The sequence below is a fragment of the Hemiscyllium ocellatum genome, chromosome 12, assembly GCF_020745735.1.
Source record: "Hemiscyllium ocellatum isolate sHemOce1 chromosome 12, sHemOce1.pat.X.cur, whole genome shotgun sequence".
NCBI classification, from domain to species: domain Eukaryota; kingdom Metazoa; phylum Chordata; class Chondrichthyes; order Orectolobiformes; family Hemiscylliidae; genus Hemiscyllium; species Hemiscyllium ocellatum.
This window is the reverse complement of record NC_083412.1, coordinates 64,490,878-64,514,590: the sequence shown is the minus strand read 5'-3', so window position 1 is coordinate 64,514,590 and position 23,713 is coordinate 64,490,878. Positions and strand designations below refer to the sequence as shown.

Here is a 23,713-nt window from a genome sequence, read left to right as displayed (position 1 = left end):
TTTGAATTTAGCATATTGATAATATTAAATACCAATGGCACAATCCGATGCTTTGGACATATAAGACCGGAAAAACGTGAACCAGTGAAGGAGCACTGCCAAGCCACCAGCATGTACAGACTGCCTGAAAAATAGCTCTCTTAAAGGTATCTTTATTAATTAGTGGCCTGTGAAACATAATCCCTAAGAAGAAGAAAAGAAGACAGAGGAAGATACAAAGAGAAAATTCAACAGCTGGCTGGTTTTGAAATTTGAATTATTGGTAAATCCTAATCGGGGGTTTTATTGGATTAGTGTTGTAGAAGGTGAAGGTAAAAGACAGGTTAGAGGAAGGAGTTGTAAGTAGTTGTTAGTTAAGTATTCTCTGATATACTTTAAGAAATAAAGTTGTTAATTTTTACTTTAAATAATGACTTTTGGGATAGTTCTTCGTGTCTCGAATTTTCACATTACTGCATGGGATAAATCTTTTCTGTGTTGATGATTTAAATTAAGCAGGGTGGTTTACCTGTGCCGTAACAGGAAGTCATGTTGCAGCTGTATAGGACATTGGTTAGGGCACTTTTGGAATATTGTGTGCAATTCTGGTCTCCCTCCTATAGGAACGATGTTGTGAAACTTGAAATGGTTCAGAAAGGATTTACAAGGATGTTGCTAGGGTAAGAGGGTTTGAGTTATTGGGAGAGGCTGAATAGGCTGAGGCTGTTTTCCCTGGAGCGTCGCAGACTGAGGGGTAACCTCGCAGAGGTTTATAAAATCATGGAGGGCATGGTTAGGGTAAATAGACAAGATCTTTTCCCTGGGTTGAGAGAGTCCAGAACTAGAGGGCATAGGTTTAGGGTAAGAGGGAAAAGATATAAAAGGAACCTAAGGGGCAACATTTTCACGCAGAGGATGGTGCGTGTATAGAATGAGCTGCCAGAGGGAGTGGTGGAGGCTGGTACAATTGCAACATTTAAAAGTCATCTGGATGGGTATATGAATAGGAAGGGTTTGGAGGGATATGGGCCAAGTGCTGGCAAATGGGTCTAGATTAGGTTAAGATGTCTGGTCAGCATGAACGAGTTGGACCGAAAAGTTTGTTTCCGTGCTGTGCATCTCTATGACTGTAAAAGTTTTCTGCTATTGATTTCAAGATGAGACTCCTCACCATAATTCTGACCATTTCTCATTAAAGAAAGTGGTATCAATTGGCAGTTAAAACAAAATATTGGAAACACTCCGCAGATCTTGCAGCAGTTATGTCAAGAGAGGGAGTCAACATTTCAAGTCTTTAACCAGAATTGAAAAAAGTTAGAAGTGCTTAAGCAAACAAAAAAGGAAGTTAGGATGAAGGATAAAAAGACTGAAAAGTGAGGACTTGAGAACTCCAATTATGTTTCTCAGAGAGGGACATGAAATAGGATGTACATGGTTCAGGGCCCTAACAATGACAATGGGAGAATTCATACCATCTACTTTCAGAAGACCAAGAGCAGACTGGGCAATTATGGAACACTTGCATTCAGTATGCAGGCTTGACCTTGAGCTTTCTGTTGCCTGTCATTTTATTTCTTTGCCTCAGTTACATGTTGACCTTTTCCATTGTTGGCTTACTGCAATGTTTGAATGAATCTCAATGCAAATTTGAGGAACAGTAACTCATCTTTCAACTAGACATTTTACAGTCAGATCATAACCTCTACCTCCATTTAGTTTTGTATCTTTTTTTCTAATTTTTCTCTTTTGTTTTCAATTCTGCTAATTTGCTTTTGGTTGCTACTTTGGCATATACGTTCCCCTGTGCACATTTTTGATATGTTTACTTGTATCGTTGCCATACCCTTTGTTTTTCTACTCTGAAATATTCTGTCATTTAATTTTTCCTTCCCTCCACACATTCATAGATTTCACTGTTTGTTATTCTTCCAACCTATTAAGCTTTCTAAAAAGTTATTGTGTTTGTAACTTCGCTCAGTTTTGATGAAAGATAACAGACCTAAAATGTTGGGCAGAATTTTACAAACTGGGTGCAGGGACTGCTTGGCTCATGAAGAAAAGTTAGCTGGAAAGCAATACACTCCTTGAAAATCCACTGTGGGCTGGCTAAATTAACCAATACTGAGATCCACTGTCACTAATATAAGACCATAAGACATAGGAATGGAAGTAAGACCATTCAACCCATCGAGTCCACTCCGCCATTCAATCATGGCTAATGGGCATTTCAACGCCACTTACCCACACTCTCCCTGTAGCCCTTAAATTCTTGATCTCCCAAGGAATTATCAATCTCTGCCTTAAAGGCATCCCAGCGTCCACCCTTTCTAAGCCATGCATTATCTTGTAAGTTTCTATTAGATCTCCCCTCAATCTTCTAACTCTAATGAATACAATCCCAGGATCCTCAGCCGTTCATCTTATGTTAGGCCTATCATTCCAGGGATCATCCGTGTGAATCTCTGCTGGACACCCTCCAGTGCCAGTATGTCCTTTCTGAGGGGTAGGGCCCAGAACTGGACACCGTATTCTAAATGGGGCCTAACCAGAGCTTTATAAAGTCTGAGTAGCACATCGCTGCTTTTACGTTCCAACCCTCTTGAGATAAATGGCAACATTACATTTGCTTTCTTAACCACGGACTCAACCTGCAAGTCAACCTTCAGAGAATCCTGGACAAGCACTCCCAGATCCCTTTGTACTTTGGCTTTATGAATTTTCTCACCATTTAGAAAATAGTCCATGCCTGTATTCTTTTTTCCAAAGTGCAAGACCTCACACTTGCTCACGCTGAATTTCATCAGCCATTTCTTGGACCACTCTCCTAAACTGTCTAAATCTTTCACCAGCCTCCCCACCACCTCAGAACTACCTGTTTGTCCGCTTAACTTCGTATCATCAGAGAACTTTGCCAGACCCCAGTCCCCTCATCCAGATTAATAATATATAAATGAACAGCTGCGGGCCCAACACTGAACCCTGTAGGACACCATTATGGTTGTCCAGCAGTTCTGACATTCCCTGTAGTGCCAGAACTCAATAGTGGGAGTAGCTACAAGAAGCCAGAAGAAAATTAGGGAAGTAGTTGCTGGGTCTTTAGGGCAAACAAGGGATCCGAGAGCCGAGGAGGTAGAAGAGGGATTGGGAGTCCAGATTCTATAGGCTTTCGGTGCAGGAGAAAGAGTGAATGACATCTTAGAGGTATTCCCCTTCCTTCACACGTTCATTCACAGAGATCTCTGAAAATGAAACAGTCTGCCTGGACTGTTCATACTGTAGCATGGGCACTGTATAATACATGTCAAGTAGGTTTCTTAACAAGGTTACTTGACCTTTAATTGTTCAGTTAAATATGGCAGCCAGGTAACTGATTTCCATGCCCACCAAGCATGTTCTCAGGATGAGGTCTGAGGTGACTGGGCTAGTCTCACAATCTATTTTATGTGCCTTCATCAGTAGAAGATAGACCTGGTAAACGAATGTGAAATCAGTCTCATTAACTTCACAGGTACTATCAGAACGGCTGTGTTTCTCCAGAATTTTCAGCTACTATTTCAGATCACCAGTATATTTAATATTTTGTTTTTGCATTTATTTGGGCTCATTCAGTGAAGTTATGTAATGTTGACATGAGAGCAAACTGTTCTTCATCTTATATAGTTGGTGTTTCAGGGCATGCGGGCAGTATTTGAGGCGATTCATCAAAGGTGAAACTTCACCATTCTTGAAGTGAGCTGACGCCATCACCTTCCAGCTGTCAAGTTTCTAAATGTATCTAGGACAGGGCCATAGTGCCTGGTGTACGTCTAATTTCTGTAACTTTTCAGTTGTTGTTGCATGCATATTTGGGTTTATTCAGTGGCATGGTTGAACGTTTGGAAGTGCCATCTAGCTTCTGGAGTGAAGCCAAGATAATTGGTCAAGAGTTGTGCTCTGAAACTTAGTGAATAATTCTATTTATTTTTTAAACCTAAGAATTGTTACCATCATTATATGGCTATGGCAGCATGGTAACTCTGTTACAAGATAGGTAATCCAGATGTTTGGATTAATCATTCAGAGGCATGAGTTTAAATCCCACTATGGAAGCTAATGAATTTAAATTCAGTTAACTAATTAATCATGAATGACAAATGTAGTGTGATTCATGGTGATTTTGATTCTATCAAATTATTATAAAACCTCCTCTGGTTCACCGATGTTCTTTTAAGAGTTCTCACCGGAGTGAATAAGATCCTGAGGTAGTGGATAGGGTGAATGCACTCAGTGTTTTTCCCAGGGTTGGGGAATCAAAGACTGGAGGGCATCAGTTTCAGGTTTGAGGAGAAAGAATAACTTTTTTACATAGGGGGTAGTTTGCAAATGGAATGAGCTGCCGGCGGAAGTGGTTGAGACGGGTAGATTAACAACATTTAAAAGGCATTCGGACAAATAGATGGATAGGAAAGGTTTAGAAGGATGTGGGCCAAGTGCAGGGAAACAGGGTTAGTTTAGATGGACATTTTGGTCAGCATGCACCAGTTTGGACCAAAGTGCCTGTCTTTATGCTGTCAATCTTATGACTCTATACCATCCTCACCCCAGACAAACAATTGAGGTTTCCAGGTCCTTAGCAATGCATTTAACTTTTAACTGGCCTTTAAATTGAGCTACTCCATTTCAAGCTATTTGTATCAGAGCTATTGCAAAACCTATGTGGAAAATATGATCAACAAGGTATGCAGCAATGATCTAGGAACTGGATTTGACATGAGAATAGCACATGACTGAAGTACTTCAAGAGGTGGCTCACCACCACTTGAGGACAAGTCAGGATAAGCAATAATTTCTGCCCTTGCTAGTGACAGTTCACATCTGCTGAATGAATAAAGAGCATCAATAGTTTGAGATTGCTGGAAAAAGTAGAGAAAATCATGACAGTACTAGAAATTGTAAGTGGTTGCTATATTATTTATTAAAGCCTTTAAAATATTCAATGAACTTCCTTCTTGTTGCCAGCAATAATAAGTTGATAATTTCTATTGTATTCTGATATTTTTTACTGTTATGCAGTGCAAGGCATATAAATATTTTCCAGAAAAATTATTTTAATCAAATAAATCTAAAGTAAAGTTTTTAATCTTTGCAGAGGTGCCTTACTAAGTCTGAATCCAGGGAGTCTTGGTGGTGCTCTTGGTCCAGCATTAATGAGTAATAGCACACTGGCAACCATTCAAGGTCAGTAACTTTAGTACCTTTATATCCACTGCCTTCTATCAGACTAGAAGAGCTTTTAATAGAATGTGCATTAGCCTATGCTTTTCAAGTTGATGAAACAATGATGTACTCAGTGTTTTACTGCTCCAAGATGCTTTAGTTTTAATGAATATCTTAATATACTTTAAAAGTCAAGTAAACATCTCATTACTTTGTTGGAAAAATTGCTTTCAGTATTTATATTCATGTTGTATAACACTTATGAAGTTAGAAAGGGACAAAATTATTTGCCACTCGAAAAATAGTTCTACTTCTTATAATAATCACATGAGATTGTTCCTTCCTTTCATTGCCTGATGAAACTTTTCAATGGATTAGTGGAAGCATTATATTAATCTGATGTGGCCCAAAACTGGTGTAAAATGACAAAGTCTTTGATATTCTGGAAAGGGACAGCCAAGTAATCCAGATTTTCTCAGAAGACTGACCCAAATAGATATTCAGAAACATCTGAATGTTTCAAGTCCATCTTATGCTAAAATTCATAATCAGATATTATTTTCCAGTACTTTAAGTGGTCATAAACTAAGTGCATTATAAACAATGTCAAAGTTCAAAATTTGACAAGAATGGGAACTTGATATAGAGAGAAACCGAGAAGATGCTTTTTTACCTCCAATACTTGTTGTGGTTCATGATACAGGTAAATATTTGATCTGCTTTACCTATACCTTCAGTCACATTAGTAAGTGGTTTGAAAGCAATAAGCTGAGTTGAAATATATCTATTTGCAGGAATTAAAATTGAAGTGCTTGTGATATGCCAGATGTGCAGCATTTGGTGTTTTTTAGAGAACACTATGTTTGGGAAAATATCAGTTTGAATTGTTGGATTGGAATTCAAAGTCTGGACATTGCAAGATATCCTGGAGAGAGAGAATTATGTGGTCATTTTCCCTCAGGATACAGCCCCACATACCCCTAACATTAAGAACTAGCATAAATCTGTTTACTGGTCATGTACAGGCAAGTTAGGCAGCAAGAATGCACCAAGTGCAATGCCAGAGGAGCCTCTGCCTTTACCATTATTGAACAGGTGCAAGCTTTTTGCTGCCAGCATGGATGAGGGCAAATTGGGTGTTGGATGAGTTAAACAACCACAACACTGACACAAAAGGCCTTTCAACTGAGGGAAATGGAAACTAATATGGTATTGGTAGGGTGTAGTATAGTTAGGAGTAATTACTATACTTGGGCAGTTCCAAAGTTGTGTTGCCTGCCTGATGCTAGGGCAAATCTTTTTGCAGCTAGAGAAGCTTTTGGAATGGGAGGGGGAGGATCCAATTATCATGGAACATGTTGGAACCAGCAACCTAAGTAGAACAAGGAATCAGGTTCTGCTGAGGGAGTTTGAGGAGGTAATTTTTTTTTATTTCTTTGAGAGATGTAGGCATACTGTCAAAGCAGTATTTATTGCTCATCCCAAATTGCCCTTGAGAAATTGGTGGTGAACTATTACCTTAAACCACTGTGGATTTTGTGTTATCTGTTCAGCATTAGACATGAAGTGAAGTCATGTGTCAACCAGAATCTTATTAAATGTCACTGTAGGCTTGCACACCCACATGTCCACTCTTTATACTGTTTGTTACATACTTATTCTGAAACTAAATGTTTGTCTGTCTCTAGTCACTTTAATCATTGAATTATAATTTACTGCAACGGTTGAGATAAAAATTGGGAAAAATAGAAATAACGATCTTAATTTGAAACCTGACACTCCTCTCCCTCCATATAGGATGCAGGTTAGCTCCTATATGGTGGTCTTTCTGGTGCCAAAACTGACACTGAGTACAAGGACATGAAAAGAGAGGGAAATTACCCTATTCATCTACAGTGGTGCTTAATTTTGTGCAGACTAATGTGTGAAATTATATCTTGTTCATTTATATCGACTATACACACAAAGCCACTTAGTTTTGTGGTGTTTCCCTTAAAAGAAAATGTATTGTCTTAATCATGTATAAAACGATTTGAGAAAAAGACTTCTTTTGCCCATTTATGAAAAGACTTGAACAATTTATGGATCTCTGTTCCCTTCAACCCCATCCAGATTTATGTTCTGCTTTTATTTCCCCTTACACCTTTTCCAATCTTAATCCTTGTGGTGTTTTGTCTATCTCCTCTGATCTAACCCTGTCTGAACCTGAATGGTTCAGTCCCAGTTTCACCTCTTCCAGTCTCTCTGTAATGAATTTGGGCAGAAGCTAAGCTTTTCCTTGGTGGCTTTTGTCTCCATGTCCACTTCTTTCGTCAAGAATTATCTTCTCCCCCAAGACATTTTTATAGAAAGCTGCTCCATAGTATCAGACATCACAATTTTCTGCTCTTTCCCTTCCTCTCAACGGTCCCCTCTGAATGTAGAGCATTCCATTCACTTGGGTTTAAACCTAACATTGTCATGAAACCAGCCAACAAGGTTGGTGCTTTAGTATGGCAAAATGACCTTCTATAAGTCTATAAGAAATAGGAACACGAATAGGCCATTCACTACCTTTGTTTTCCTCTGCCATTCAATAGAATCATGTCTGATATGATATTCCTCACATGCACTTTCTAGCCCTTACCCCATCCCCTTGGTTCCCCTACTGGTCAAGATTCTATCTCAATCTGAAGTATACACACTGATTCTGTCCTGGCAGCTCTCTGTAGCAAGGAATTTCAAAGGTGTCTGGAAGAGATTGAACACCCAACTCTCAGGCACGTCACTGGGCCCCTGAACATCAAGCCGTTATTTCAGAGTGTCACTTACACTGTATCTATGACTCATCTAATGCCTTCCACCAATTTAAAATCCCTGGCCCTAACAATCGCTTTGTCACCACTGGTGCCAGTTCTCTCCATGTCTCCAATTCTCACCAGGACAACCTAAGGCAACTCCCCTTCCTTGAGTTGAGGTCTTGCCAGGAGAAAGTGAGGACTGCAGATGCTGGAGATCAGAGCTGAAAATGTGTTGCTGGAAAAGCGCAGCAGGTCAGGCAGCATCCAAGGAGCAGGAGAATCGACGTTTCGGGCATGAGCCCTTCTTCAGGAAGAAGGACTCATGCCCGAAAAGTCGATTCTCCTGCTCCTTGGATGCTGCCTGACCTGCTGTGCATTTTCAGCAGTTGAGGTCTTGCCAGTCCACATCAACTGCCCAATCCTGTTGATGCATTCTGCTTTTGCTTTTAATCACTTGGCAATGCCTTCCATTTGGAAAACGACCATGGATTCTAGCTATATCTGCCTTTTTATGTGATATTACACAGCACAGAAGCAAGCTAGTTGATCCAACCAGGCCACATTGGTGTTCCTCCCTCCTTTACTCAACTGATACCAGTATTTTCTACTCTCTTGTGGTTATGCAGTCTCCCCTTACTTCATCAATAATATTCAATCCAACTCCCTATGATAGTGGGTTCCACATTCTCACCAATCTCTGCATAAACAGTTTTATTCTAATTTCCATAGTTGATTTTCCTTTTGGGTGATTGCTATATTCTTGGCCTTTGGCCCTGCTTTTCACAAATGGAAGTCTTCTACTCTCTAAAGTGTCTGTTCTCAAAACCTTCAATGATTTTTGTAGATTACCACTAAGTCACCCCTCATCTATTTAAAGACAATCAATCTCATCCTGATATATATTACTATTTCTATGTAATTCTGTATTATTTTTCCATCTTGTCTTGTCTTTATGTCCTCTTTATGATATAGTGACTAGAATTATACTCCAAATATGATTTAACCAAATTTCAATATGTTTTAGCGTACCTACTTAATTCTATCTGCCTAAAAATAAGCCCTAACACCCCAGATAGTTGCTAACTTGTGTGACTATCATTAGTGATTTGTGTATGAAACTCCTAGATCACTTTGTTCCTCTATTCTATTTTAATTCTTATTATAATTAGCAACCTCCTTATTTTTTGTTCTAAAATCGTAATATCTTACATTTAGTTATGTTAAAATTATTTTTCCATTACATTCTCATTATGAAAAATTGTATGTGGAACCCTTTTTGTTCCAGCTCTTTTCAAAGAGTCATAGAGTTATACAGCATGGAAACAGACACTTTCTGTCATGCATTTTCAATGTATTTTCCCTTATTATTGTTCTCTCTAAAGGAAGCTGTTCCTTCCTGTCCAGTCTGAGTGCTCCAGGATTTTAATAGTCTCAATTAAATCTTCCCTAAAGTATCTTCACTTTCAAAAAATATCTATTCTTATAGAGTCATAGAGATGTACAACATGGAAACAGACCCTTCGGTCCAACCCATCCATGCCGATCAGATATCCCAACCCAATCTAGTCCCAACGGCTAGCACCCAGCCCATATCCCTCCAAACCCTTCCTATTCATGTACCCATCCAAATGCCTCTTAAATGTTGCAATTGTACCAGCCTCCACCATTTCCTCTGGCGGCTCATTCCATACACGTACTACCCTCTGTGTGAAGAAGTTGCCCCTTAGGTGTCTTTTATATCTTTCCCCTCTCACCCTAAACCTATGCCCTCTAGTTCTGGACTGCTCGACCCCAGGGAAAAGACTTTTGTTTATTTACCCTATCCATGCCCCTTATAATTTTGTAAACCTCTATAAGGTCACCCCTCAGCCTTCCACGCTCCAGGGAAAACAGCCCCAGCCTGTTCAGCCTCTCCCTATAGCTCCAATCCTCCAACTCTGGCAACATTCTCATTAATCTTTCCTGAACCCTTTCAAGTTTCACATCTTTTCGATGGGAAGGAGACCAGAATTGCATACAATATTCCAACAGTGGCCTAACCAATGTCCTGTACAGCCACAACATGACCTCCAAAAAGAAAGCATACCAAACGCTTTCTTCACTATCCTATCCACCTGCGACGCCACTTTCAACGAGCTATGAACTTGCACTCCAACGTCTCTTTGTTCAGCAACACTCCCTAGGACCTTACCATTAAAGTCCTGCTAAGATTTGCTTTCCCAAAATGCAGCACCTCGCATTTATCTGAATTAAACTCCATCTGCCACTTCTCAGCCCATTGGCCCATCTGGTCAAGATCCTGTTGTAATCTGAGGTCACCTTCTTCGCTGTCCAGTACACCTCCAATTTTGGTGTCTTCTGCAAACTTACTAAGTGTGTACCTGTTACGCTTGCATCCAAATAATTTATGTACGTGACAAAAAATAGAGGATGCAGCACCGATCCTTGTGGCACTCCACTGGTCACAGGCCTCCAGTCTGAAAAATAACCCTGCACCACCACCCTCTTTCTTCTACCTTTGTGCCAGTTCTGTATCCAAATGGCTAGTTCTCCCTGTATTCCATGAGATCTAACCTTGCTAATCAGTCTCCCATGGGAACCTTGTTGAACGACTTACTGAAGTCCATATAGATCACATCTACTACTCTGCCCTCATCAATTCTCTTTGTTACTTCTTAAAAAAACCCAATCAAGTTTGTGAGACATGATTTCCCACACAAAAAGCCATGTTGAGTATCCCTAATCAGTCCTTGCCTTTCCAAATACATTTCCATCCTGTCCCTCAGGATCCCCTCCAACAACTTGCCCACTACCGAGGTCAGGCTCACTGGTCTATAGTTCCCTGGCTTGTCCTTACCATCCTTCTTAAACAGTGGCACCACATTAGCCTACCTCCAGTCTTCTGACACCTCACCTGTGACGATCGATGATACAAATATCTCAGCAAGAGACTCGGGAATCACTTCTCTAGCTTCCCACAGAGTTCTAGGGTAAACCTGATCAGGTTCTGGGGATTTATCCACCTTTATGTGTTTCAAGACATCCAGCACTTCCTCCTCTGTAATCTGGACATTTTGCAAAGTGTCACCATCTATTTCCCTACAGTCTATACCTTCCATATCCTTTTCCACAGTAAATACTGATGCAAAATACTCGTTTAGTATCTCCCCCATTTTCTGTGGCTCCACACAAAGGCTGCCTTGCTGATTTTTGATGGGTCCTATTCTCTCCCTGTTACCCTTTTGTCCTTAATGTATTTGTAAAAACACTTTGGATTCTCCTTAATTCTATTTGCCAAAGCTATCTCATGTCCCCTTTTTGCCCTCCTGATTTCCCTCTTAGAGTATAACGGCAGTGGGAGTATACTTAAGGATTCACTGGATCTATCCTGTCCATACCTTTACGTATGTTTGCTTCTTTTTCTTAACCAAATTGTCAATTTTTTTTAGTCATCCAGCATTCCCTATATCTACTAGCCTTTCCTTTCATCATAATAGGAAAATACTTTCTCTGGATTCGCGTTCTCATTTCTGAAGGCTTCCCATTTTCCAACCATCCCTTTACCTGCAAACATCTGCCCCCAATCAGCTTTCGAAAGTTCTTGCCTAATACTGTGAAAATTGGCCTTTCATTTCTTATCCCTCTTAATTCTATTATGTCGATGGCCTCATGGTTTCATTTCCTGCTCTTGCCCTGAACTGGGAGATTCTATTAAATCTTGAACAAAGTTTTGTGGGGGGTGGGAAGACTGCCGGCACCTGTGCATACTCCACAAGTGTAATTCCAACATTTTTGTCACTTGGGATTTTATTTCTTGAGAAATATCTCTACAATATCCAGTTAAGAATTTTACATCCTTCTGGACACAACATGGAGTGGAACAATTTCATGGTCTGTGCTTGTTTTAACAGCAGCTGTTGATGCTGCTGCTGTCTGCCTTAGTTATGCTTCCTCTTGATTCATCCTTTGTTACTTTTCTTGTCCCATCACCATCCCTTTTACCTTATATTTTTAACTCTTTTACCCCCACCCCCAGACCTTTGCTTTTCTTCTATGCCATTAATGTTGCCACATCTGTACTTGCTTAAAACCTTTTAGTTCTTTTCTCCGTTCTGACAAAAGATCATTGACTTGAAACATTAACTTTTTTTTCTCTCAAGGGATAGTGTCTGACCCAATGAGTACTTACTGGACTTAGTTTTAATTTCAAAAAAGGCCTGATTCTGTAGTTCCCATGTAGAAAAATCGGATAAATACATAACATCTACCTGAAAGAGATATAGACAGCCTCAATGTTTTATTGAAATGTATTGATTTGGAAAATTAAATCAATGAGGTACATCAGGCAGTAAATGATAAGAGCTCACAAAAGCTAAGTATGTTTATAGTAAAACCATAAGACCATAGTTGGCAAGAGAAATTGATAGAGGCAAAACATGTTATGACATAACATTTAAGTGATTTATTTTTTGTAAACTGAAGTTTGCAATATTTGTTAGTACAAATGTATCTTTAACAGCCTGTATTAACTTCATTAGACTACTTGTAGCTAATCTGGTAATGAATTGATCAGAAATTACACATGAATGTAGTAATCTGAAATTAAACAATTAAAGAAAAACCTTTGACTTCAAGCATGTTGGAAATTAATATGTCCCTGATTAATTATTTCCTTTAAAGAAAACTTAACTCACTTATTCAAACTACAATACAAATTGATTGTGTACCAATATTTTATGTTTCTGGAATTTGCTCATTGATTATTTGAATTGAGTTTGGAAAGAATTGGGTTACTGTGTTATTTGGATGGAGTCTATAATTTGTAAACTTTTCTAAAGTTAATTTCATCACACATATATGCATACAGCAATCTGAAAATGCATTTTTATGTGACTTTGGCATTGTTATCAATAATTTTAATATATATGATAACACAGACTATGTCATTTTTCCATTCTATTTCCCTTTTTGATGTACGGATGGTATGAAGAGCTTCACAAAATGCATTTATTCTAACCAGAGATCTCTTGTCATTTCTTCTCAGCGCTTGCATCTAGTGGAACACTTCCTATAACCTCCCTTGATGCCAGTGGAAATCTATTGTTTGCCAATGCAGCGAACCCAGGGGGCACTCCAAACATCGTGACAGCCCCTCTCTTTTTGAACCCACAAAACCTCTCCTTACTCACCAGCAACCCAGCCGTAAGCCTGATATCTGCTGCCGGGACAACTGGACATGCAGCGAGTCTCCAGATGGCCTCTATGTCAACTGATTCCAGCCAGAACTCTTCATTCACTGTGACCTCAGCAGGTGGGGCCACCAACACCACCAAGGCCCAATGAGACGTACTCCCTAGAATGGATCATTTAATCCAGTAATGGGATGTGTAATTGGCTGCTTCCAGCAAAAGCAAAACTGATGTTTGCCTAATTTTTTAACTTGCTTTTCAGGATTGTGTCACAAATGACAAAAAAAAGACTTCTACCAAAAAGGAAACACGTGAATATTTATCGTTTCAGACGGTCGTAACAATATAGGAGTCATTAACAATGCATAGGCAAGGGTTCTGTCTCCTTTAGTATCTATTTTATTAGTTCTTTTTAATTGTGTGTTTATTTTAATTAGGTCTGTTGTACAGGCCTTTTTGTTTCATAAAGGTGTTTATATCATGTATAAATAGCATGGGTTTCTTTAACTGGTACAGTTTAGGCAGGCCTGTACTTGGGATGCTTGTGCATCTTTTTTTTTTCCCCTGTGTATACCGTTAAGAAAATTACATTGGGTTTTTATTTTTTTCTTCTTCTTGTTAATGTCTCTTGAAATTATCTCCTTTCTTTTGGAAAAAAAAAGGTTGTTCCTTGTCGGGTACACTGTAGATTTATGCACCGTTTGTATAAAGTGGTTTACTGTTGGTTATTTTTGTAGGAAAGATTCAAAGTTAGATGCTTTGAGACAAAAGTTCGCAAACTGATGGTTTTAAAAACATTCTTGGTTTTTAAAATGGCTTCGTAAGTCTGTCCTTCCTAAATGTAAAGGTTGGGTATGTTAGCAAATGTCATACCATCAGCAATATTGATCCACGTAGCTGAACAACTGGAGATGGAGAAGACTTTATTGTCAGTGGATCATGGGTATCTTGTGAAGCTTTTGTCTTTGCTCAGTTACTGAGACTAGTTGAAACCATCACGGAATATGGTAGAGATGAGCAAACTACAAATATGCCAGACCAACCATAAAAGCTAACGGGGAAAATTCATTATTTAGTTTCCAGAAACTGATTTATTTATAGAAACTAAATAATGTATGTTCCCATAGAACTTGATAACATATCTAATGTTGGCGCAGTTTGGTGTTTGTTTATCTTTAAGGGAAAATAGGGTTGTTTTGAGACAAGCGGCTTACAGTATGCACAGTATGGCTTGAACCATTGCTGTAAGCGTATTAAAACCAAAAATTAAAGGACTGGAGTAGAGCATTGCAGTTCACATGGAATAAAAATGGTGCCTGTCATTTTCTGTAGTGAACTTGAAAGAGAGGAGCAAGGTTTATATTACAAGCCAGAATGATTGCTGTGGCCACATGTCCAGCATTCCCAATTGGTTAATGAACAACATGTTTAGATACTCAATATGTGTGAACTTTGTGCTGAGCTACCCACGGGAAATGAATGAGGTATAAATTTCTTTTGTTCAATAGCACGTGATATTTTCTGATAAATGCAGCTGATGTTTTAACAAATAATGTGCTTGAATCAAACAAGTGTTCATTCAACAAGCCCGAGCTCTGTTGCTGACTATTCACTCATATTGCTGCACTGTGCGTGTACCAAACAGGTACTTGAATTGATGTTCTAATTCAAATTCACGTTGGTTAATATTGTTCTTTGTGTTAGTCATAACAACTCGATTCAATTAAGATTCTCATCTTAAGTAATGACAGCCACCATTTTTTTCCTTGTTAGTAACTACATTAATCTCCTTTTCAAGACACAAAATATGCAGTTCTGGTAGGGTTGCACTACCAAACTGCAAACAAAATGAATATGGCTGCCTACCAAATATGGACAGCTATTAAAAGCTTGAACCAAAGTCAGTTTTACCTAGCTGCTGTACCAATGACATTGTTTGCATGAGTGCAGTTAATAGGCATCAGTAATTTAGTTGCTCCTGTTCATAGAAGGTAAACAGTTACTATTTTCTACTTTTTAATGTCGTTTTTCAGGTGAAAGAATCTTCAAACGTGAAATTTACATTGTTGCAGAATAATAATCATTTTGTCAAGAGTCTGGTGCAACCAGTTTTCATTGGGTAATTCAAATTTACTGGATGGCTAAATGTAGACTGGTGTTAGTGATATTAAGAAAGTTAAAAATAATATTTCAAGTTGTACAAACCCTTACTGTCTAAATGTACAAAACAGATCCTGTGACAGATTGTACTGCTGCAGTACTTGTATCCTTCTAGTTTATGTACTCTTGTACTATTTTCACTGGATATTCAAACAAATTTTAGAGGAATGTTGTTACTTTTCGAATAGTAGATTCTGGGCTTTGGACCAGTGGAAAATGTTTAGACCCCATGCACAAATGTAAACCAAAAACTTTTAGTCCTCCAAGGCAGGTATTTAACCAGGCTATTCTGTAATTTCAGCACCCACCCAAATTATATTTATGACACTTTTGCCCTCATTACTGTTTTCTATCATTGCTTTACTTTGCAATGACACCTAAAGTACAAAAATGTGCATAGTACTTGTGTATGGGAAGAATTAATGTTGCACCAGAAGTACAAACTATGCAATAAAGACCAGTTGTCTACAGTCACATTGGTGGCAATAATAAATTGCATCGCCATGTGAGGAGCAGTAAAAAGATATTCCCACAATGCTGAGTGTCTAATATAGGTGAAGTGCTTTTCTAGAGATGACCTTTGCTTACTAATATACTTGCTTGGTAGCATGGCTCAAGTATTGGACATCAATTATTGAGCTAGCTTTTCATTTAAGGAATTACATATTTACCACATAGAAAGTAATTTGGACAGGTGAGTTATGATATTCAACCCATGTTGGTGTCAGCCTCATGTATTTTGTAGCTTTTATTGCATGCCCTTTCATGTTAAACATGTGATTAATAGATAAAACTAGTTCATCGAATAGCAGAAGGCTTTCTGTGAACATTTTTTTTGTTCCTGATTTTTCCACTTGCTCCATAAATAGCAAATGTTTTAAAAAGCAACAAGAAGAAAAATAAGCATAAAGCTGAGATGACTGTTTCAGTTTTAAATACAAGACAGAACTGAATGCTGGTCATTGGTGGTAGTGAAACAGAAGTTGAAGGCATGCTTCCATAGAAACTTTAAGATAATGCTTTCTAGCTGACCCCAGACCACAGTTAATATTTAAATTTTAAACCTAACTGAGCTACTTCTAATTTTTTGTTGTATATCTGAAAAGGAAACAAAATAAGTTGTGGTAAAGCTTTTAATTTTATATTCCTTAATGAATTAATGTTTTGCTACAAAGGTAGTCAGTGTATCATTGCATTTGTCTGTTGCAGAGAGAATCCTGCTTTTATTTGTGAGATGTTGTAGTTTGAAGCAATCAAACCAGGATTTTCTTTCAGGATTGTGTTTTGCCCTTGTTAGAGCTGGGCAGTATCATTTGCACCAACTCTGCAAACGCCAGTGGCTTATGTGACATTGAGGTTTTTCAATAAAAATTGGTTGTGTTCTTAGGTTTTTGGAATTGAATGATACATAGGTCAATATAAGGAATAGTTTTAATAATTAAAATTTAGTAATTTTAGTTAGCAGCAAACAATTCAGAGCTCTTATGGTTGCAATGGTTACAATTCATGCTCTCAAAGCTATTTCTGCCATTGTCCCTTTTTGCCAACTTTCCATAAAGTCAGACACATACTGACTTAATCCATCAATCCATTTGAGTCAAAGTGGACTACTTTTTTTCCGATCAGATAAAATTGGTAAAAGCAAATCACTCATTAAGGTGGGACATACTCCATGATAAATGCTAAACTATCCATTTTAAAAATATTGAATTCTGGAAGTGCTCTTACTAGTAATTAATCAATTGACACTTCATGGATGAATATTTTACTCCTGTTTCTAAGCTGATTATCTGTTTTTAAGTATATTCTAAAATATTCACTTAATCTTACTAATTTATTTGCCAAATTTCTTGCAACAGAAGCTCTTTTTGTTTTAAAAGCCTCCAATGCTAATGGATTAAATTTCAAACCTAATTATGTGAAATCCATGAACAGATGCTAGAAATATTCTGTAACTGAGACATTTACATGATCAAATTCAAATGACCCTGTTGCCTTTGAGACATTTGTTCAAATATTGCTCCTCCTCAAACAGTTGGGGGTTGTGAACAGAAAGACTGTTGTGAATTTCGATACATTTCTTAAATGAAGTCTTAAACTGGTCCTCTGATGCAATTGTGTATTTTCATTGAGGATACACAAAATAAACTGGAAGTAAGTTGTCCATGTATCCATTTTCCACATTGTTAGAATATACCATTTTATTTCTGTTCATGTTTTAAATGTTGTATAAATACTCAAATCTCAAAATTTTAATTATCCATTATTGAATGCAATATGTGTACACATTTTGCATATTTTCAGTGCATGTATATACTCTTCCCAGACTTTTAAGTAGCAAGCTTTTGACTTTGATCTTCAAAGACTTAATCTAAACGATCTTTTCAAGATGTATAAATAATAATTGGTCTAACCCAAATAATTAGTATGTATATTAAGCATACATCAACAATGCATCATAAGAATACAATGTAAATGTCTTTGTTTAGGCATTAGATTGGGTCATAGTTCTGTGGTGAAAGTTTTATTGCCCCATTGTAATATAAGAGCAATGTCCCATTTTGACCACTTGATCAGCTAAGGGCCAATAAATTCATAGAAGTTATTTTAGTTTAATGTTCTGCCATACAGTAATGTCTCTTTGGTCAAACATAACTTTGATGTGGAATAACAATTTGCATTGTTTGACAAATCAAGTGTCATTTTATTTTATGTTTGTTCCCTGACATTAAATGCGGTTCTTTGGCAATAGGACCAGATATGTCAGAAGATTAGTTAGAATTCCTAAGGACTTTTGTGCTAGAGTTGCCACAAACATTGGTGATAGGCATCATCAACCAGGTGAAAGCAGAAAGCAGCCACAGTGCTCCACTAAATAGATATGCCTTATCCAGTTCTCAAAATTAACTTACATGGACTGAACGTCGATGCCTGCAGGCACTTTTATTTATAAAGTAAAAAGTGAGGTCTGCAGATGCTGGAGATTAGAGCTGAAAATGTGTTGCTGGTTAAAGCGCAGCAGGTCAGGCAGCATCCAAGGAACAGGAAATTCGACGTTTCGGGCATAAGCCCTTCATCAGGAATTCCTGATGAAGGGCTTATGCCCGATACGTCGAATTTCCTGTTCCTTGGATGCTGCCTGACCTGCTGCGCTTTAACCAGTAACACATTTTCAGCTTTTATTTATAAACACAATTTAGATCATGGTTTATCACAAGAACTAGGAGCAGCAGTAGGTGATTCAACCCTGCTCCAAAATTCAGTACAGTCATGGCTGGTCTTATCTTGGCCTCAAATTCACTTTATGCTTGTTCCCAATGGTCCTTTAATGTATTACTCATTAATAATCTATCTTATCTTCTCCTCAAATTCATTTAGCATCCCAGCATCCAAGGCTATCTGAGGTTGTGATTTTGACAGATTCACAACCATAATAATTCCTCCTCATCTTTGTTTTAAATCTGTCACCCCTTAGCCTAAGACTGTAGCCTGTCATTCTAGATTGCCCCACAAGGGGAAACGTCCATTCTGCATCATCTTTTTCAATCCCCTTTAGCAACTTAAATACCTTAATTTACCTTCGATCTTAGATCTCCTCTCATTCTTCTAAACTCTAGTGAATCTAGGTCAAAGCTGCTTGGTCTCTCCTCATAAGCCAAGTCTTTAATTTCTAGAATTAATCTAGTGAATCTTTTCATCTTTGGAAGTAATCTAGTGAAACTAACTCCATTTAGTTATAAACTCCTAGTATTCAAAATGAAAACTTCTCTAATGCAGATTTGTAATATTTCTGTATACTGTTTAATGTCTGTATCTCCCCTCTATTTTCTACTCCACAACTGATAACTCCATATTTGTCCTCCCTCAAAACACAAAAAAAAACATGCAAATTGACTGTGGAACTGGTAGTGCAGATCTGTTGATGATTTAATTCCCTATTTGTGGCAATAGCTTATTTCTTCAAGTATTAATAGCCACTCTTGAACCAAGAGCTACTGAATAATGCTTTGAAAAAGATCAATCCTTTGCTACAAACATAACTTATTTTATTAATGGTTAGTTGGTAAAAACATTGTATAGGATCTGTATTGACTTGATGAGGTTAACCCCTCAGCACGACATGTAGAAATTGTCCTACAATATTCCATTAAATCCATAGTACCTTTCAGCAATGAAGGAGGCTGTTTGGCCTTTCCTGTTCAGTTTGCTTCCAGCATCTTTCAGACATTGCCTTCGAGATCATATTCTTGCATTAAAATAAAATTATCTTCCTCTCCCTCTAATCTTTTTGCCATTTAACTTAGATCTGTTTTCCCTATTAGCAGTGATTTTTGTTTCAAGCTATGTAACACTGCTGCTGGGATGATGAATCCCTTATTATCATAGATATAGTTGTCATGGTAGGACAGGATGGGCACCGTATTGAGGAATCACACCTTGGGCTGAAAGGAGGAAACTGATATTCCACTTAAGTCGATTACAGTTGTGTTTTCTTTTGAGGTTTTTGGAGCTGTCATGAGCTCCTTTCTGAGACCTGTACAGCAATGAGTGAATCCTGTTGAAGTGGTAGGGAGACTAAAAGTTAAATAGAAATAATGTATTTTCCCTATTTTATGTGAACACAATTGAGGATGGGGAATCCCATCTGAACATATAATTATCCTCAACGTTGTTAAGTAAAAAATGGCTTTACATTATTTGTGCAAACATTTTCATTGATAAATGAGACCGATCTTGCACCATGTATGTAGGAAGTGAGTGAACTTTGTCCATTCATTGCAATCTTTTCATTAAGAAGAAATACCTCAGCATCGCTTAGCAATTATAGGCTTGCTTTGCAACGCAAAAACTATTCCTGGTGGATATGATTGTAGATTTAGAATGTAGATGTTGATTTTTGGATGATACTTTTACTTAAAAGGACATGTTCATGGATTTAGTTTCTTTCTTGAAAAGGTGATCTTGATAACTAAAGAAAGAAATCAGTTAGTCATGACTCTATTTGCCAAAGCAAATGCCTTCTTTTGCAACTCAATTAAAATGTGGCCTAAGTTTTACATGTGTCATTTCACTATTTTTAAGCTAGTTAAGATTTGTATTCTACATTTTGAAATAGTACCATATTTTCATTTTCACCAGCCTTTTGATAGAAAGGGGTTAGTTCAGCAATGTTAGAATGGGAGAGGGTTCCACCACAGAAAAGGTGTTTCCTTTAAAAAAAAAGGAAAAAGTGAACATGTTTTATCTGTGTTGTAAATTGAATGTAGTGTTTGTCACATTAATGGTTGAGTAAGTTTTTAAACTTTGTATTATTATTGTTGTTGATAACAATGCTAAACAATTCAGTCTAGACCAAAAATATATCCTGCTCCTTGCACCTGCTTGACTGATCAAAGAACAATTAAGTTGATATGTGGCTGCAGTTGTCTCCAGTCATTTACTTTGTGCTTTAGAATAACAGAGGCTTGACACTTTGACTATCCTAGCTCTCATTGTTGTATCCAGTTGAGAGAGTGAGAATTTTCATGAATTTGGCAGTAATCTCGAGGTATCAAAATAGATTGTGTCAAATCGATGGATTCAGCAGTAATCATTAATTTCGTTTTTGGATTCAGAAGTTGCTATAAAGCATCAGTAACATGATTTGACTTTTTTAAGGTAAAGTTCTGTACTAACAAATATTGGGGGTGTGCAATAATGTTCTTTTCATCTCATGAAGATGGGTTCTCTACATAGTTGACTATTTTAAGTTGTTGAAGTGGCAACTTTGTCAATCTAATCTTTTATATATACGTTTTCGTCAATAATTATTGTCATTATATGTTTTAGCTACGCAACTTCTTCATCGAATTAATAATAGTTAAATTCTGTACTTCCCTGCCCTTTGCCAGTTTCCTTTTTATGTTTCATGCAATTCAGCGCATTCTGCTGTGAAAACTGTCTGATTGCAGTTTGAAATAGCTGTCCTTTTGAGTTTGGTTTGCTTTTCAAAAAAAAGCTATTCAATTTCTGTATTTATCTTTCTTTTTGTTTTCTTTTTGATTTGTAGTTTTATATTCTAACAATGTGAAAATATTAATAAATGCGTTATATATTGCACACCCTTAAATATTATCATTAATTCTGCTATTGTGCTACAATCCAAAAGTAAATAGCTACTAAGTTTTTATGCCAATTGTGGCATAAGTGTAGGTTAAATATCTATAAAAGCCAAACTGGGTAGTGCTGTGGGCAGTTACAAATTCAGGCTACAATGGTGTTGCTGAACAACTACATTTGAGCTTTGCATAACAAATGCCTTTCTGGTGTCATGACATGAAGCTGTAGTCTGGTATTGATGCTAGTCTATGACTGTTGGACATTGATGATGTTTGCTCTGCTTTTTGTATTAGAAATTTGAAGTTACACCAAGGTTGGGCATTACAGAACTTCAGATTAAAATTGTTGTGTCAGGATCTTTGATCACTTAGCTTGCCATACCAAACAAGGTAATTGACTTTTGTCTCCTAAAATATTCAATTAATTTTGCTGCAGTTTCAGCCTGTTTGTGTTGCAGTAATACTTATAAACAATAAATAATGAATAGCAAGTAAAATGGATTACTTAGAAAAGTCACAGTATTCTGTAGTATGAAGATCAGCAAAAGGTTTGGAATATTTCTTGTTGAGTCTTTCCAGCATTTCCTGGTTTTATACCATTTGAAATAGCTTCCAGACAGCTCATAACATCTCTATTTTTTTCTCTTGCTCCCCATCTTTCAAAAGTAAATTTGAAGTATTCCAAGGCTTTTCGGTCATCCTTGGTACAGTATTAAAAATGTTACCCAGCTTTTGATACTGTATTCATATGAAGTGCCCGATGAAAGTGTTGCAGCTGACTCTGATTTAAAAAAGCTAGTGATATCTGACCTTTTTTTTTGCTTTATTATGCTTTCTTTGATATACTCCTAAACTAGTAACAATAGTTCACTACAGGAATAATAAAAGTTGCTTGACTCTTGTGTCAAATGCTCCAAAAATTCTCTGATCAATCCATTTTCTTGTTGCTATAGGCTAAACAATTTTTCATTTTTTCTGCATTTCCTGTGCAATGAGACCTGATCTGTATAATCACTATTTGCTTTTATTTAAACTGTCTCCACAATTATTTAGGGTTACAATTTATAATTAGTCAAACTTTTCAATTTTTGACAGTCAGAATATCCATGTAAATTGATAATGCTGATTATTTGTTGTGGTTCTGCTCGCCGAGCTGGAAGTTTTTGCTACAAACGTTTCGTTCCCTGGCTAGGGAACATCATCAGTGCTGTTGGAGCCTCGTGTGAAGCGCTTCACACGAGGCTCCAACAGCACTGATGATGTTCCCTAGCCAGGGAACAAAACGTTTGCAGCAAAAACTTCCAGCTCGGCGAGCAGAACCACAACAACGGATACCCGAGCTACAAATCTTCAATCACTGATTATTTATATATAAACGAATTGTTCACTTTGCTCTGTGGTGAATTCAAACCTGCTGTTATTCATCATCCTTTTTTCACCCAGAAGTTCTCAAAGAAAGCAAAATAAAATTGTTAGCTTTTAATTGGTAGATACACACAGCTTCATCACTGATATTAAATTCCTTGCTTTGAAATGATAAGGAAAGGCATGAAAATCAATTGGTGATTCAGTTATTAGTTGTTGAAATATAGAGTTGGAATCATTAAAGTAGGAACAAACTAAATTAAGGATTCTGAAAGTATAAATGTTTGGTTACCTTGAGGTTTATAAATACAAAAACAAAAATTTTACAACAAATCTGCCCTGGTGGATTTTGCAGGTAGAATTGATTCTCATTTTAGTGGCTGGTTTTGTAAAGAGCTACATACGCTGAGAGAATGATGTTTAAAAAAAAAATGTCTTAATGCATCCATTCCAGTTATACAAGAAGAGCACTTGGAACAAAGTATGAGTCAGTTTGTATAGTAAATTAATAAATGAAGGAATTCTGAGGAAGAAAATGAAATTCTGTCAGATTTATTCCCATGGTTGTTATGAATACCAGACAGGTTTCTTTACTTCAATCTTTATAGCAACCTCCTTTAAAATATTATATATAACTGTCCCCATATATATTGTGAAAGCATCGCATCTATAATAGGACAATCACACAGTCAGTTACTTTTGTAAGGTGCATTTGAGATTTTGTCACAGTCTTAGGCTGAATCAGAAATTACTGGTTAATTAATAGGTTTTCTTTTAAGTTGCATTAATTAACATTAATCATTCTAATTATGGTAGAAGAGCAACTTAGCTGCATTAGAAAAGAATTTCCTGAGGAAAGAAATTTGTTACCCATAATAAAAATGACCCATTGTATTCCATTATATTTTATTTATCAATTGATTTGAGTACTTTTAAAAATATCATA

At 37.2% G+C, this 23,713-nt stretch overlaps 1 protein-coding gene across 1 annotated transcript in view; it reads left to right on the top strand.

Moving 5' to 3' along the window:
* Window positions 1–13,760, top strand: part of LOC132820801 (POU domain, class 2, transcription factor 1-like) — a 180,433-nt gene extending 166,673 nt beyond the window's left edge. The window contains exons 15-16 of the mRNA XM_060833113.1: window positions 5,108–5,196; window positions 13,000–13,760. Coding sequence (XP_060689096.1) covers window positions 5,108–5,196; window positions 13,000–13,298 — 388 coding nt within the window. The 3' untranslated portion in view covers window positions 13,299–13,760. The remainder of the gene's footprint in view (window positions 1–5,107; window positions 5,197–12,999) is intronic.
* Window positions 13,761–23,713: the final 9,953 nt, after the last annotated feature.